A 14,057-nucleotide genomic window follows, 5' to 3' on the forward strand; every position below is an offset into this window, starting at 1 on the left:
TTAGACTTACCTTCTTGGCCAATGTTATAGAAGACGGAGTAATTTAAATGTCCACCATAGGAGACTAACTTTTTGCCCAAATAATCATCAGGTGCCGAGAAATACGCAGTTGAGACATTGACATACGAAAAGTCTATACCAAGAACATTGCTATCATCATCCATGTTCTGCAGCTGAATGTGCAAGGAAGTAACATTCAATTTATCATCTAAATCTAGTTTTACTACCTCCCAGTCTTTCATTATATTCAGAGAAACTTTAATCAATCTTGAGCTTTGACATCTAAAATATAAACAAAGTTAGAATGAAGCTAGATTAACAGAATGATTTAAGTAACCTTGTGGTTTTTCCAAAGCAAAAGCATTCTGTGCATCCATCCTCGTTATTTGGTTGTATATTGAAAGATCCTTCTCTGCAGAATTCGCAATGAGGTCCAACGACGTTCTTCTTACAGAAGCATTCAGCTGTACTGTTATCACAGATTTCCGCTATCGTTCCACCGATGTTACATTCACAGGATTCGCAGTAAGGAAACTGGTAGTTTCCTGCTCTGCATCTGTCACAAGTTCTTCCGACTATGTTTTCTTTGCAGCTGGAAAATAGTATGTGTTAAAAGCTTTAATAAACATTTGTTCTTGTACACTGTTCAAAAATTATAGAAATTACTCGTATATATAACATTGATCTTTAGAAATACATAGTGTTAAAATAACTAAAATAAAGACTAAATAATGAGATATAAATGGCTACAATAAGTGAGTTAGAAGTAACGGATCTGCACCGAGAATTGGAAGATCGAGATCTTATTTTGGGAAAAAGACTGATTTAGTCCAACATCTGAAGAACGCCCTGAAAGAAGAGGGTTTTGATCCAGAAACTTATGTGTTTGAGGTCAAGCATGCTACTGTGATTTCGTAAATTTCGAAAGTTTCTTCCGATGTGGCTAAAGTTTCTGGTGATGTCCAAAATTTCGACGGACTTTGGAGATAGAGATGAAAATACTTCGACGAATATCAGGGAAAAGTCTGTTGGGTAGGCAGAGAAGCGACAACATAAGAAGAGCATGCAACGTAGAAGATATAAATGGATGGGTGACAAAACGGGAACAGGAGTGGAACGAACACATTAGTAGAATGGCAGAGGATAGGATAGTGCGAATAGCACGAGATAAGTCACCAAATGGACGAAGAAGTATTGGCAGACCAAGGAAAAGATGGTCCGATAATTTAAACAATTTAGGAGACTAATACTGAAGAAGAAACATGCTTTAAATCCTACATACAAGAAGTAAGAAGAACAAGTAGACTTACCGACACGCGCCACTTAATAGATCGCATTGGTAGTCATTTCTCTCGACTCCCAAATAGTCACATTTGCATTCCTCACATCCAATAAGCCGATCGAATCCATACGTCAATGGCTTACATTGGTCACAATTTTCTCCCACTACATTTTCAGGACAAATACATTCTCCGGTATTGGGTTCACAATACGCAGTTGCTGGACATCTACAGGGTTTACAGTCAGGGAATCCATAGTAGCCAGTTTTGCAAGCTTCACATTTACGTCCAATGATGTTTTCTCTGCATTGGCATTGACCACCGAATTTCTCACACTCGAAACTCTTAGAACCTACGTAATCGCACTGGCAGGGGAGAGCACCGGTATTGTGACCAGCGGTGATGGAAAATACGGAGTCTCGGCAAAATCCTGTAACATAAATGGTTTCATGACATCTCGTAACGTGACAGTTCGTAAGCCAACAAATGGTAATGCCGTCAATTCGTAACGGCCACACTTCGTAACGGCAATAGCTCGTAAAAGTGAAGCCGTTACGAATTGCCGGCGTTACGAATTGTCCGTTACCGTTTGTGGCGTTACGAGATAACTTGTAACGAAATATTTTCTTAAGTTTACATGTAATATAAAAAGTTTCACAAAATAGATACTGCTTTCTGAAACTATATTTAATAATATACTATACAGTAGGAAAAATGAAAGAATACCCATGAACGAACATATAAAACACGCTGTATTTTCCTGTTACTGTGTCACACAAAAAATTGGCCAGCTCAAGTACATGTAATAATTATTGTTACATGTATGTACTTAAACTGGACAATTTTCTTTGTGGCACGGTGACAGGAAAATACAGAGTCTTTTATATGTTCATTCATGAGTATTCTTTCATTTTTCCGACTATAGGTATAGGTAATACCTTACCTTCCATAGTTGTATCAATGTTAAAATGATTACTGCCGCACTTTGATATAAATTCCCCAGCTCTATCAAAGTTTTCGGATTTTTCAAGATATTGTTCGGTGTACAAATCTGCAGGAACCACCAGCAAATAGTCCAGATATACGTCTTTGTTATTCTGGAGCTAAAAATGCGATTCATGAAGACGTTTTGATGAAAAGCTACATATGTATATTTATTTGGAAAATAATTAAAATTTTCAATAATAAAGAATATAAAGATTGGAATCATATTTACTTTAAGGGTCATCATGAAATTTTCTGTTAGACTGAACGCCCGGTTTCCATCAGCTTGTATAATCACAGCTCTGCATCCAGATTGAGAGGGACAGTGATCTATACGTACTTTGGTTTCATAGAAGGCACCATTTTGAATAATGACGCCCAAGTCGAAGGCTAAAATAAAAAAAATACATTTTACGCTCTGCTTACAATATATCTATATTGTAACAATCCCTTACATTAGACTTCCAATCGTTAATTTTTTGTCATTAATACTTGAAGATACACACTTTTAATCTTGTATTATCTCTTAAATGTGAAAATAAAGACAAAATACTTGACATATGCTTTTCAAGCAGAGAAATACTTTATTCTGATTAATCTTACTAAACTATGTAGCATTTTTTTCACTCTGTATATCATAAAACTTCCTAAAAGGTTTTTCAATAAACATTTCGAAGTGTATCTTAAGATCTTCGAAGAAAAGTACTTTAAGAATTAATTCTCAAAATCTTTGAAGAGGATAAACAAAATCCAATTGTTTATTTACATTGACAAATAATGCTAAGGGTCCAAATAGCCTACTGGAAAAATTATACCGGCAAAAGCAAGATTTAAGCGTCGTTTTAGAAGAGTTTGAGATCGTCTATTCATTCTTATTTTGGCGGTGAGCCAGTTTAAATTGCGTTGGGGACTTAGCTCCTGACAGAGACATTATGAATCGAGAGCGAAGAAATAAATTTTGTTGTTAGGTTCTTACAGTGCAAGCGAATATAAGTAATAAAAGCAGATAATTACCTGGCGAATGAGGTTGATAATAATGTACCATGAAAGTATAATATCCGGGTACAGGAACTTTTCCCTTAATATCCAGAGAAGTATCGGACGGATTCAACCAAATAAAACTGTTGTTATAAAACTCTTTTACTGGTGGCTTGTTTTTGCCAATTTCTCCCATGACTTCCTGATCGAATGGAATTTTCTTCGTTTCTGGAGGGTTATGGAAGCTAAAAGGTATACATTCTTCATCTCCTCTGCGAATACACACCGGTTGTGGGGTGATGAAATCAAGAGACCAGTCTTCGAAAGGTATAGCAGTCACCGAATGGATTCCAACGTTGGCACTAGGACTCTAAAATTATAGATAGAAGATAAAAATGGATTCATTAATCTTTCAGAGTAAATTTATAATACTAGAATAATAATACTATAATATAATAATATATAAGGTTTTTGGACTCATAAATGCAGCATAGAGCTTCAGTGAAAACGCGCCATAAAGTTAGGGTTACCATAATTTATTAAGGCCAAATCCGGACATGGGTAGTCCAAGGAAAAAAACATATCCTTGCCCTTGCCTTTTGACACCCCCAAAGTTAGTATTAGTATTATCAGCACAAAGGCAAACTACTTTTGAATCAATAGAGTACTTTTTATTACATTTTAAAACATGTTCTAATAAAAGATCAGATGTTTCACCTGGAAGTTCATCAAAAGATAAAAGTTTCACGTTGACACCTTCAGTTTGCTTAAAATAACGAATACATACCGGAGTCAGTTTGATTTCGTTTCTGTTTGAACTATCAATTGTAACCGTAATAAAATTTGCATCTTTGAGATCTTCGAGTAATTTGTTAAATATGCTTTTTAAATATTTTTTTAGTAAAGAAAAAAATCCGGACATTTCTCATATCCGGACGCCAATCCGGACGACATGTTTTTGAAATACGGACTGTCCAGACGAAATCCGGGCGTATGGTAACCCTACATAAAGTTCTATTTTGCTCTAAAGTCTTCACTTCATTCCAAGACTTTCCTTGACCTCTTATGTCGTCCATGATTGATCTTTGTACTGGGCGCACCTTTATTTTTTTTCCTTGAGGATTCCACTATAGGGCAGTCTTTGCAAGACTGAAGATATTTTTTCGAAGTGTGTGGCTGATCCAACCCCACTTTCAGGACGTTATTTATTTTCTACCATCTTTTGTTTGGTCAGGTGTAGCAGATCTTCGTTTCTGATGATTTTAGGTCAAAAAATATGTACAATAGTTTTTCGTAGGCATTTGTTAACAAATACCTGCAGTTTGTCTGTAAGAGTTTTTGTCATTTTCCAGGTTTCACATCCGTAGAGTAGAACAGACATGATATTTGACTGGAATAGTCGGATCTATGTCTTTGTAGTATACTGGCTAGATCTTCAAACAGTGGCCATTGGCTTCAATGAGAAGTGTTTCCAGTTGGTCAGCCACATCTTGGAACTTTTGTCCTAAGAGGCAGACATCATCGGTGTATGCTAGATCTCTTAGGCGTGTGATTAACGTCCAATGTATGCCTCTTGTGTCGTAGTCTAGTCTATAGCTAGGTTAAAAAGAAACGGAGGAAGCACACATCCCTGTCTGACTCCAATAATTATATTAAATTCGTGCTAAATTAATATAGGCATGCACTACTTACCGTAATATTGACTACAATGGAATTTCCGCTGACACTGTACACAGCAACTCCTTGACTACTATTGGTTACTACTTGTCTACATAAGGTAGTATAAGGGCAAGCATATAGTATAACTTGTCCACTTTCTATTCCCTCTTTGGAGTGTTTGGTTACTCGAACTTCATGCGTACGCAGATCGTCCAAAGGTGTAATATAGTCTACTACTAGTATATAGTCTCCTGCTTTGTGTAATGAAATGTTAAGGGATATTTCCGGTTGGGCTTCGTTTAACATGGGTACTTTGTTGCTAAGTTTTTTCACTTCGTGTAAATGCTGAAAAACGCCAACCTGTCAGTTTTTAGATAAACTAAATAATAATAAATAATATAGAACCGCTCAAATGAAGCATTATTACCAAAAACAATATTCACCACATATGTCTCTCTCTCTCTCTCTCTCTCTCTCTCTCTTTCTATCTCTCTCTTTCTTTTCTTTAAATCGTTAAAAATTAAACATTTGATGTTGAGTATTACATGTTTAAAAGAAAAGAAATTAGATTAAAAAACTTGGAAATACTTACAGTTGTATTTTTGAACCATTCTGTAAGTTGTTTGTTGTTACCTCCAAAACCTCCGACTCCCCAAGATTTGTCGTAAGCAGTAAGGTTGGGGTAAGCATGATGTCTACACAAGTCCTGTTCTCCTATTGTACAAGGTTTGCCAACCTTCTGGTTTAAAATTGTAGCCAAATAGAAATCTTCTGGTAGCAGCACGAAGTAATCCTGAAAGGTTTTAATTATTTATTATAATTTTTCGTCATATATATAGGTAACACATAATTATTTTGCATCAAAAGTCATGAGATACTATTCGTAGAGAACTGAAATCTGTATTGAAAGCAAACATTAAAATTGTTCTACGAATTAAACACATTCAAAAATTTGGTAAAAATATAGGTAAACTAAATTCGCTTAGTCCGAGATTCATTTTGACAGGTTCAGAGTAGGAAACATAAACCACAAAAATTCCTACCTCGCACTATTAACTGCTCAAATAACCTTATTCTTTCATTAAAAACAGAAGAATTATTCGAAATAGTGGGAGTGTATACTAAACTCATAAAATTTTGTGGAATTTATTTCTTCAAATTATTTTTATTTTGTACAATAATTAATTTTCTCATTTATTATCAATAATGTGTAATGGTGTAAATAAATAATTATTGATTGTCGTAAGGTATATGTTATTTATGTCTGTTTACTATTAATATTATTGGCTATGAGCAGGTATGTTCAGTTGTGTAGTAATTTTCAGTCACGTCTAGCTACCTAACTTTCCAAAAAATATTACTAACATGAGTAGACAGTTGTGTCTACTGATTAGATACTCAAGATTAGCGAATCCACTATAATACATTTGCCAGAGGATTGTTGTAAAAGTTTGGCCACTCACAATGCAAATTGTGTATAACGGATTGCGTTCGGTCACAATGAAGTTAGATATACCAATATATAGAGTAGATATACCCATATATAAGTAGAGATACCTATATTTGAATTGGCAATATTTTGATTTTTGATTTATTGTTTAAAAAACAATATAGTTGATAAATCGATAAACTAGCATAACATACTTACCAAGAAAACAGTCTGGTTAATGTTGATATACACAGACCAACGTCCAGGATTGATTACGAATGATTTAGCTATATTACCGCTCTCTCCTGCAACAGTGACAAATGCTGGCTCTGAAGTGTTCCTAAACTGGACCTGCATAACTTGATCATTATCGTTGGGATTATCGGGTACTATCCGTATACTTCCAATGACTGTATAAGGATTAGGATTGACGAAACGGAAGACCATTCTGTACAGAGACGGTTTGACGATGTTGATATCTTGAACAACCTACACAGAATATCTATAATAGTACACACAGACTAACTTGTTTTGCTAAAATTGCTTAAACTAATTATATTTACGGATTTTTAACTTTCGATTCTTGGACCAAGTCTACTAAGGATTTCCACAGTTTTCACTGTATTCCTTCACTCAACCGTTCTTTGAAGTTCTTTCTGTTCACTTCATCTCTGAAAAATCTTCAGAGTCTGCCTCTATTCCTTCATCATAGCGTGCTCCACTTTGTTATTCTGTTTATCCAATTGTTTTTCGACTCTTCTGACATGTCCATACCAGGTTAATCGCTTCTGTTCTATGCAGTCTATTATATCTGAGTTCATTCCCATTCTTTTCTTAATCTCTATGTTATTTATTCTCTCTTCTAGTTACTATGCAGCTTCTCCTTGGCAATTCCATCTCTGTTGCTCTTATTTTGTTTTTGTTCTTATCAGACAGTACCGGGTTTCATATCCTCTTCGGTTGTTCTTTTGTTTGATATTATGGAACCTAAATACTTGTACTTGTCTGTTCCTTTGATTTGTTTATCTTCGTCTACTTCCAGCTGTTTTATGTATTCAGCTTTCTTTAGGTTTATTTCAATTTCATTCTTTGGATATTCCTGTTCCACTTTTCTTATCATAAAACTGAGGTCATCTTCGTCTTGTACGATCACTATTTGGTCGTAAACAAAACTTAGGGTATATAGGTATTCGTTTCTTGGTGGTATGCCATTCCTTTCCACTTTCTTTTTCATGATTTCCGGGTTTTTCCAGAAATATTTTGAACACGGTAGGGGAGGTGGAACAGCCTTGTAACAGTCCCTTTATCGTCTTAAATGGACTGCATAATATTATATTGCCCGTTTTGACAGCTACTTTGTTATTCTTGTAGAGTCTTCTTTTATTAATATTCGAGGAACTTCGATGTCTTCCACTTGATTCTATGTATCGAGCCTTTTTAAGATCTACAAAAGCCAGATGGACCGGTTTATTTTTGAACATTATTTTTTCTATTAATTGTTCGACCGTTAAATGTGATCTAAGCATGCTTTTCCCGCTGTAAACCCTACCTGGTCTCCTCCGATTTTCTTCTTTATATATATTTCTAATTTTTCCTTTATGGTCTTTCCATACCGTCTACTTATAGATGATATAACGGTGATTCCTCGATAGTTAGGACCAAGTCTGACTAACCTTAACCAGCAGTTAATACTACAATTTCAGCTGAATTTGTTGGTATTCTTATGTTAACCAACAATCAGTCTACGACGTATAATTTCTTGTTCTTCTTCTTGATGTGCCTATCCGTGACGAATGTTGGCGATCATCATGGCAGTCTTTATATATCTACATCAACAAGGAAAAGCTGCAACAATGTTGTGTTGAACCATGTTCTGAAGTTCTTTAAGCAGGATGTTCTTCTTCTTCCTGAACTTCGCTTTTTCCTTGTAGAAGGACATATCTCGATTCATTTCGCACAATGTGTCCAAAGTATTTTAACTTTCGAGACTTCATGGTGGTCAGTACCTCTCGGTTGATTCTTCTTCATTCTTCTGAGGACCTCTCATTTATGACTCGGTCAGTCCATGGGTCCAAAGTATTCTCCGTAAACAATAATTTTAGCATTATATAAAAATAGTAAAGAAATAGATTTTTCCACCTACCTCTACCGAAAGTATACTTTTCCGGACCTGATTGTAGGGAGCAAAGTTGTACTTTTCCTCACTAGGGAGGAAAAGTAAAAGTGACATCATTGCATTTCATTCATTAAATATTACTTATTGACGCCCTGTACAATATCTATTTTCTATTACGTAAGTATCTATACATTTTAACGTTTATTTATAAAACACCCTGTATTTTGCAGAATGGTAAAAACAGTAGTGTCTGTGTGTTTAGATGTATGAGCTTGGTTTGAAAGATAGAGTTATATCATAGAGGTATATATTAACATAGAGTGAGCCTACCTTCCGCGCTTCCTGACAACAAGATCTCATGGCCTGGTTTGCGGCATCTCTTTCTAACACATTGAATCGAGAAACTAAGACGACATTAAGTGTGAGTATAGGCACGGGAGGGGAGGACTACTGTCGCAGCTTTACCACAGTATAAGGAGGGACAGTAGAACCACTCTCCGAAAAATTGGAAGTAAAATCTGTAGTCGCGCATGGCGACCGCGCAATGTTCTTAGTCGCTTTTGCCCCACTCTCGCATTGCTAGTCGCATAGAAACGTACGGATTTTAACAGGGAAAACCCGCATCCACCACTGGTGAATTACCAATTGCGTATTGCCGGTATTACTCCTTGAGATCAAAGCGCCGACAGAGGAGTGGTTTTACTGTGGAACCTCTATATACTGTGGCTTTACTATGCGTAAGAGTGAAACAGCACTAATCCAAATAAAAAAGATGGTGTCGTCACTTTGCTTTGAATGACACTCTCTCTATGAGTTATATATTAACATAGAGAGAGTGTCATTCAGAGCGAAGTGACGACACCATCTTTTTTATTTGGCTCAGTGCTATTTCACTCTTACGCATAGTAAAACTGCGACAGTAGTCCTCCCCTTCTGTGCCTATACTCACACTTAATGTCGTCTTAGTTTCTCGATTCAATGTGTTAGAAAGAGATGCCGCAAACCAGTCCATGAGATCTTGTCGTCAGGAAGCGCTGAAGATAGGCTCACTCTATGTTAATATATACCTCTATGGTTTGAAAACAGTAAATTGTTATTTTGATTTAACAATGTTTACATTAATAATTTGACTTATATTTGACAGTTGACAGTTATATTGTACCTACTTGTTAGTATTAGTTGTAATAAATTTTGTTGGTTAGTTACATAAATAAATTAAGTAAAAATGAAAAAATGAGTTGTTATTTGAGGAAGGTGGAAAAACCGTATGATTACTCTCCCTTGAATGATTACTGCCCTCCGCTACGCGTCGGGCAGTAAACTTCATTCTCGGAAGGAAAAGTAGCACTTTCCTCCCTTGTTATACAAATAGCTATTCAGATAACATCGATAAATATAAACAACGTAGTTTTAATTTTTCTTCTTACCTCCCGTTGTAATATAGAAGAAAACTTAGCGTATCCTTTCCACGAATAGTTACTGAACACATTCTCGTCGTGGTCATATCTAACTTTACTATTTTCCGGAGTACGACTGTCTTCTACTTCATACTGATATTGGTAGAGAGTAGGGAAATAGTGGGCCTGTAAAGGCTCCTTGCACGTTCGGCCTTCCACACGCGATTGACATTTACATTGACCAGATCTCTTATCACAGACCGTATTGACAGATCCTCCAATGTCGCAACCACAATCTGAAAAATTAAAAAAAAAACAAAAATTAAGAGCATCTAAAGGAACAGAATGTGGCAGCGATCACGTCAAAGCGAAGATATTTATATCTTTTTAAAACGTTTTTATAAAGGGTGTCCCGAAAAGATTGGTCATAAATTATACCACAGATTCTGGGGTCAAAAATAGGTTGATTAAACCTCACTTACTTATATACAATAGTGCACACAAAAAAAGTTACAGCCCTTTGAAGTTACAAAATGAAAATCGATTTTTTTTAATATATCGAAAACTCCTAGAGGTTTTTTATAGAAAATGGACATGAGGAATCTTTATCGTAGCAACATCTTAAAAAAAAATTATAGTGAAATTTGTGTACCCCATAAAAATTTTATGGGGGTTTTGTTCCCTTAAACCCCCCCAAACTTTTATGTACGTTCCATTTAAATTATTATTGTGGCACCGTTAGTTAAACACAATATTTTTAAAACTTTTTTGCCTCTTATTACTTTTTTGATAAGCCAGTGTTTATCGAGATATTTTCAATATTTGTCGAATCCATCACCTATTTGTATATGGTTAAGTATGATTATAGATGTTGTTCTGAAGCTATTTCCTTGTGGCATTTTTATAATTACGTATTTTTTATGGGAAATAAGCCACAATTTTACTAAAAAATGAATTTATTAACGTTTCGAAGCCCAAATCGGGTTTCGTTGTCAAAATACAAAATACTATTAAAATAAAATAAACATGTTGTTGCTAAGTAAAAAAAATAACAATACCATATATAAAAGGACTATCCGAGAAACTTAAAACGATAGGAAATAAATTCAACATTTCAACAACATTCAAAACAACAAACACATTGAGATCTATTCTATCTAAAACTAAACCTAACAATGAACAAGAAAGAACAAAGAATTGCATTTATAGAATACCTTGTGAATGCGAACAATTTTATTTAGGTGAAACATCAAGACCATTAAACGTTAGAATAAGTGAACATCAGTCTTATATTAAAAACAGAGAATTTGATAGATCTCAGATATGTCAACACGCATGGGATAATGAACATAGAGTTCAGTGGAGAGATTCAAGTATAGTCCTGAAAGAATCAGATAGCAAAAAGAGAAAAATCAAAGAAGCGGCTCTAATTATGCTAAATGAAACCAATTGTGTCGCAAATTCCTCGGTAGAATGCAGTAGGATGTGGTTACCCATACTGAAAGAGGAAGTCAATAGAAAGAAAATACCACGATTAGTAAGTCAATAACATATCGAGTTAGTACAAATTTTATATTTTAGTATTACTTATTGTATATCTATGTAATATTAATATTATTAATAATTTAAACATATTAAAGTCAGAATTTGGTATTAGTTTTTTGAAGGTAGATTAAATGTAAGACCAGATACTTACGATGTCGGGATAGTATCACGAGGTTTTTTCCTGGTTTTCCCTCGTGATTTACTATGGAATCTCTAACGCGAGAATTTTACTGTCATCGTTGCATTTGGTTGTCTTTTTAAAGACAGATCACATGCTATGATTTTTTTGCGACGGATATTCTTGAGTTGGGATTGATTTCATGTAATCGAATGAACTATCTTTTAGTAAAGTCGTCCCAGGAACGCAACTCATAAATATTGGCGATATCATTTTAAAGTCTTCTACTTTAAAATGTATAATATACGTCTGAATTGCCAATATAAATGAGTCAGATTAAATAAATTATTAGAAGAATTTTTTTTACTTAGCAACAACATGTTTATTTTATTTTAATAGTATTTTGTATTTTGACAACGAAACCCGATTTGGGCTTCGAAACGTTAATAAATTCATTTTTTAGTAAAATTGTGGCTTATTTCCCATAAAAAATACGTAATTATGATTATAGACACCTGTTAATAATCTGAAAATTTATTTATAACTTAAATTTTTTGGTATATTTTGAAAAAGAAGCCACATCTCGATAAAAGTTAACTTATCAAAAAAAGACTAAGAGACAAAAAAGTTTTAAAAACACTGTGTTTAACTAATGGTACCGCAATAATAGTTTAAATGGAACGTACACAAACATTTGGGGGGTTTAAAGGAACAAAACCCCCATAAATTTTTTATGTAAATATAGTAAAAAAGTAGCCGCATCTCGATAAAAACTGGCTTATCGAAAAAATACTAAGAGGCAAAAAAGTTTTAAAAACGTTGTGTTCAACTAATGGTACCATAATAATGAATTAATTGGAACGTACACAAAAGATTGGGGGGGTTCAAGGGAACAAAATCCCCATAATTTTTTTATGGTGTGGACAAATTTCGCTATAATTTGGTTTTAAGGTGGGCCTGTCATAAGAATGATACATGCCCGTTTTCAATAAAAAATCTTTGAGAGTTTTCGACATATTGAAAAAAATCGATTTTCATTTTGTAACTTCAAAGGGCTGTAACTTTTTTTATGAGCACATTTGTACTAAGGTAAGTTAAGTTCAACCGAACTATTTTTGACCCCAGAATGTGTGGTATAATTTATGACCATTCTTTTCGGGACACCCTGTATACTTGGCTTGGTCGGTGTTACGGACTCCGCAAATTTTGTAATCCATTTTAAAAATAGTTCTAGGCTACGTAGGTACCTGAAATTTTCAGAATAGCTTTGAACTAGCTAACAATGCAATATTTAACTGTCGGCGATGTCGGGATAGTATCACGAGGTTTTTTCCTGGTTTACCCTCGTGATTTACTATGGAATCTCTAACGCGAGAATTTTACTGTCATCGTTGCATTTGGTTGTCTTTTTAAAGACAGATCACATGCTATGAATTTTTTGTGACGGATATTCTTGAGTTGGGATTGATTTTATGTAATCGAATAAACTATCTTTTAATAAAGTCGTCCCAGAAACGCAACTCATAAATATTGGAGATATCATTTTAAAGTCTTCTACTTTAAAATGTATAATATACGTCTGAATTGCCAATATAAATGAGTCAGATTAAATAAATTATTAGAAGAATTTTTTTACTTAGCAACAACATTTTTGTTAAATCTAGTAGTATTTTGTATTTTGACAACGACACACGATTTGGGCGTCGAAACGTTAATAAAATTATTTTTTCAATTTAATTTTGGCTTATTTCCCATCTAAATAGTTAATAATAAAAATGCCACAAGGAAATAGCTTCAGAACAACATTAATAAACTTTTTTGGTACTCGGGATCCAGGCATACTAGCCTATTGAAGTCTCTGAATTTCAACAAATTCTGATATCGGTACCTATTTGAAAAGTTTATAGAGTTTGTGGTTGTACTTGGATCTCCATATTCCGTTTTCGTTATTAGGTCCAAATATCTTCCTTAGGGCTGTTCTTCCAAAGACTTCCCGTTTTTTTTTGTGGTACATATTTTCTGTCATCACCCATGTTTTACATCCATAACATACTATTAGTCTGATAATAGTTTTGTAAACTCTGATTTTCGATCTCCAGAGTGTGTTTTTGGAGAGGAACACATGGGCGAGTGAAAAATAATATTTGTTTGCCTTTACTACTATTGTTTCCCTTCCGTTTCATTCGTCCTTCCGTTCCATTCGTGTTTAATGTAACTCCCAGATATATATGTAAAATTTCTATGTTTCAATATCTTCCTCCAATTCAACTCTATGTCCGTTTTCCCTAGCTTTTACCTGTGTTGGCTTTTTTGACTTTTGGATATTTATTTTTAACCCGGTCTCTTTTGCCTCTGTTTTTAATTGTGAATATATTTCTGCCACTTCTTCCCTTTTACGAGACATAATTTTGATGTCATCGGCATAGACGGCAATCTGTATTGATTTATTTGTTATGACATTGTCGCTTCCTGTATTCAACTGTTTTATCACATATACAGGGTGTCCCAGACTAAGTTACCCACGCTATATCTCTTAAACGAATAGAGATTT

The 14,057-nt window shown here is 34.5% G+C and overlaps 1 protein-coding gene across 1 annotated transcript in view; it reads right to left on the minus strand.

Moving 5' to 3' along the window:
• Positions 1 to 14,057, minus strand: part of LOC114329586 (laminin subunit alpha) — a 192,193-nt gene that overhangs the window by 59,348 nt on the left and 118,788 nt on the right. The window contains exons 12-21 of the mRNA XM_050651827.1: positions 9,874 to 10,139; positions 6,550 to 6,819; positions 5,494 to 5,694; positions 4,935 to 5,246; positions 3,279 to 3,612; positions 2,497 to 2,654; positions 2,224 to 2,383; positions 1,311 to 1,710; positions 338 to 592; positions 11 to 282 (exon numbers count right to left, since the gene is read on the minus strand). Coding sequence (XP_050507784.1) covers positions 11 to 282; positions 338 to 592; positions 1,311 to 1,710; positions 2,224 to 2,383; positions 2,497 to 2,654; positions 3,279 to 3,612; positions 4,935 to 5,246; positions 5,494 to 5,694; positions 6,550 to 6,819; positions 9,874 to 10,139 — 2,628 coding nt within the window. The remainder of the gene's footprint in view (positions 1 to 10; positions 283 to 337; positions 593 to 1,310; positions 1,711 to 2,223; positions 2,384 to 2,496; positions 2,655 to 3,278; positions 3,613 to 4,934; positions 5,247 to 5,493; positions 5,695 to 6,549; positions 6,820 to 9,873; positions 10,140 to 14,057) is intronic.

The sequence above is a fragment of the Diabrotica virgifera genome, chromosome 5 (assembly GCF_917563875.1).
Source record: "Diabrotica virgifera virgifera chromosome 5, PGI_DIABVI_V3a".
Classification (NCBI taxonomy): Eukaryota; Metazoa; Arthropoda; class Insecta; order Coleoptera; family Chrysomelidae; genus Diabrotica; species Diabrotica virgifera.